Raw genomic sequence first — 2500 nt, 5'->3', positions numbered from 1 at the left:
CAAACAGGAAGTTGTGGCGTTCGTGCTTGGCGCCAGCGCGTACTAGCGGCCCCTCCAGGATGAACTGGCTGCAGCACTGACCGATGTCTCTGCCTTCCCAGCCGTCAATGCTCCTCTGGATCTCATTCATCCGCTTTATGGCCAGGTGTTTACTGCGAACCGGCCGGCTGTACAGACGATACAGAGGCTCGCTGGGAGAGAGAGAGGGAGAGAGACACACATGAGACACACAGCTGGAGATAGCAGAAAATATTTAACCGAATGACAGAGTTGAAGAGCGAGGCACTAGGGGGCGCTGCAGCTACACAAGCTCAGCTCAGCTTCACTATTACAGGGAAAACTGTTTGAATGTTCCGTGTTAAAAACAGAAGGGTGATAATATTATATTAGTATATTATTATGTAATAACACTAAGTTAAAGAGTGAGAAAAGTGCAGAAATGGCTTTATGCATCATGATGCTGAGAACTCTGTACACTGTGTTTGTGTGTGTGTGTGTGTGTGTGTGTGCGCGAACAGAAGCGGGTCAGATCCAGAGCACATTACAGGTTTATAATGTTACAGTCATTTATATTCCATATGATGACTGCAGTAAGGATGAGACACGCCTCAGTAATAAATCCCGTCTGTTTGGAGAACAGATCGATATTTACTCTGCATTAAAATCTCTCGTTTACTTTATGAGGAGATTCGGTTTTGGTGATAATTATGGCTACAGGATTTTCAATGTCATGTGACGGAGCAACAATATACCTATAAATACACTACTAACACCTGGACAGCACTCGGCCAAAATAATAGGACCTACCGAACTAGTCATACTTTACTAGTCCTTAAAGAAGGTATAGTGTGTGTGTGTGTGTTACCCCTGTTTGCGGCGGGGCTGGTGTTTGCTGTAGATGCGCTCGATGCTGCTCTGCAGGTTCAGCAGAGCCGTCTGAGCCTGTTTCAGATGCTCACGGTCATCATGGTCTTTACTCCGCTCCTGCAGTTGCTGAAATCACAAATTCAACATTGACTGACTCACTGTGACGGAATGATGGAATGACAGGATGAGGGAAAAAACACACAAAGAACACCTGGAGACAGGTGCAGGTGTGTATACCATATAAACATATAGGCCACATAAGTGCTAGGATTAATGAATATAACTTTAAATAATGAACTGTGTGTGTGTGTGTGAGAGAGAGAGAGAGAGAGAGATAGAGAGAGAGAGAGAGAGAGAGAGAGAGAGAGAGAGAGACTCACCTGCAGCAGTTCAAAGTAGTGCATGCAGTGATAAACAGGAATCATCATCAGCTGGGGAAGAACATACTGCACGGCCTCCTTAAAACCCTCAGCAATCGACTGCAACACACACACACACACACACACACACACAAGGGGGTTAGACTGATCTGTCTCTGGTAGACTGGACAGTAATATGAGTAGGAGACTGGGGTGGGGGGTGGGTGTGGTGTGTGTGTGTGTGTGTGTGTGTGTGTGTGTGTGTGTGAGATCACAGTATCCATTTAACCAGGCCACAAGACAGCCCCCCATCATATGCCTCATAATCAATAATCTAGTACTCACACACACACTCCCACACACTTTTTGTTTGTTATATACACTCCTCAGATTTAGAGGAAATTAAAGCACATCACCTATTCACATAAAAGCATTGATTAGCAATAGAGGAAGCGCCACACACACATACACACTCGCACACACACACACACACACACACAGACACACACACAGACACAGCCACACAGACACACACAGAGCAGTAGGGCTATTTATAAAGAGCTAGGTTTACCCACATGCACTTCACTGCAGCAAATAACAACCAGGAGGGTTGGGGGTGGTGTGGGGGTAATGTGGCATGTGATGGACAGGTCGGCGAGCCAATCAGAGAGCAGCGTTTACCTGGAAGTGCAGAGCCACAGTGGGGCGGGACATGAGGTTACTGAAGTGATCGTGGAACTCTTTGGAAAGAATGTCCTGGGAAAGAGTCTCGTAGGGGTCAAAGGCTTGTTCCTGTACACACACACACACCAGTATATTGTGGTCAGCTGTGAATATATCAGCAAACTGTCCTAATCACCTACTGGTTTCTATGAAAATTCCAGCTGTCAATCAAACACAAGTGGGCGGAGCTAGTTATCTTATCAAGCAGCATGCTGCAGCTCAGGCCAGTGTAATAGAGCATTTATAATGTATCTGTAATGCACACACACACACACCTCAGCAAGGTCTTCGAAGCAGCTGCCCACCAGAGGGTGAGGACTCCCGTCTTCTGTCATCTCCACCGCGTCTTCAATCAGACCCAACAACTTCACCGTCAGCTCATGAACCTCCAGAATATTACTGAACACCAGCTCCACGTCCTGCAGAGAGAGAGAGAGAGACAGAGAGAGAGACAGAGAGAGAGACAGAGAGAGAGAGGTTAGGAGGCTGTCAAAATCTGTATATACATTGCATTACGGTTCTTCTGCATCCTCAAAAGACTTCCACATATG

General features: G+C 46.4%; 1 protein-coding gene across 1 annotated transcript in view; it reads right to left on the bottom strand.

Annotated features, from left to right (window-relative positions):
* Positions 1–2500, bottom strand: part of LOC108263000 (son of sevenless homolog 2 (Drosophila)) — a 12681-nt gene that overhangs the window by 4986 nt on the left and 5195 nt on the right. Inside the window, 5 exon segments of the mRNA XM_053679337.1 lie at positions 1–191; positions 866–993; positions 1248–1346; positions 1908–2018; positions 2225–2368. The exon segment at positions 1–191 is cut by the window's left edge and continues 453 nt beyond it. Of these exon segments, the coding sequence (XP_053535312.1) occupies positions 1–191; positions 866–993; positions 1248–1346; positions 1908–2018; positions 2225–2368 (673 nt within the window).

This window comes from Ictalurus punctatus, unplaced genomic scaffold (assembly GCF_001660625.3).
Source record: "Ictalurus punctatus breed USDA103 unplaced genomic scaffold, Coco_2.0 tig00006921, whole genome shotgun sequence".
In the NCBI taxonomy this organism is placed as follows: Eukaryota; Metazoa; Chordata; class Actinopteri; order Siluriformes; family Ictaluridae; genus Ictalurus; species Ictalurus punctatus.
Note: the sequence above shows the minus strand (reverse complement) of the source record. Positions and strands in the feature narration are given on the sequence as shown.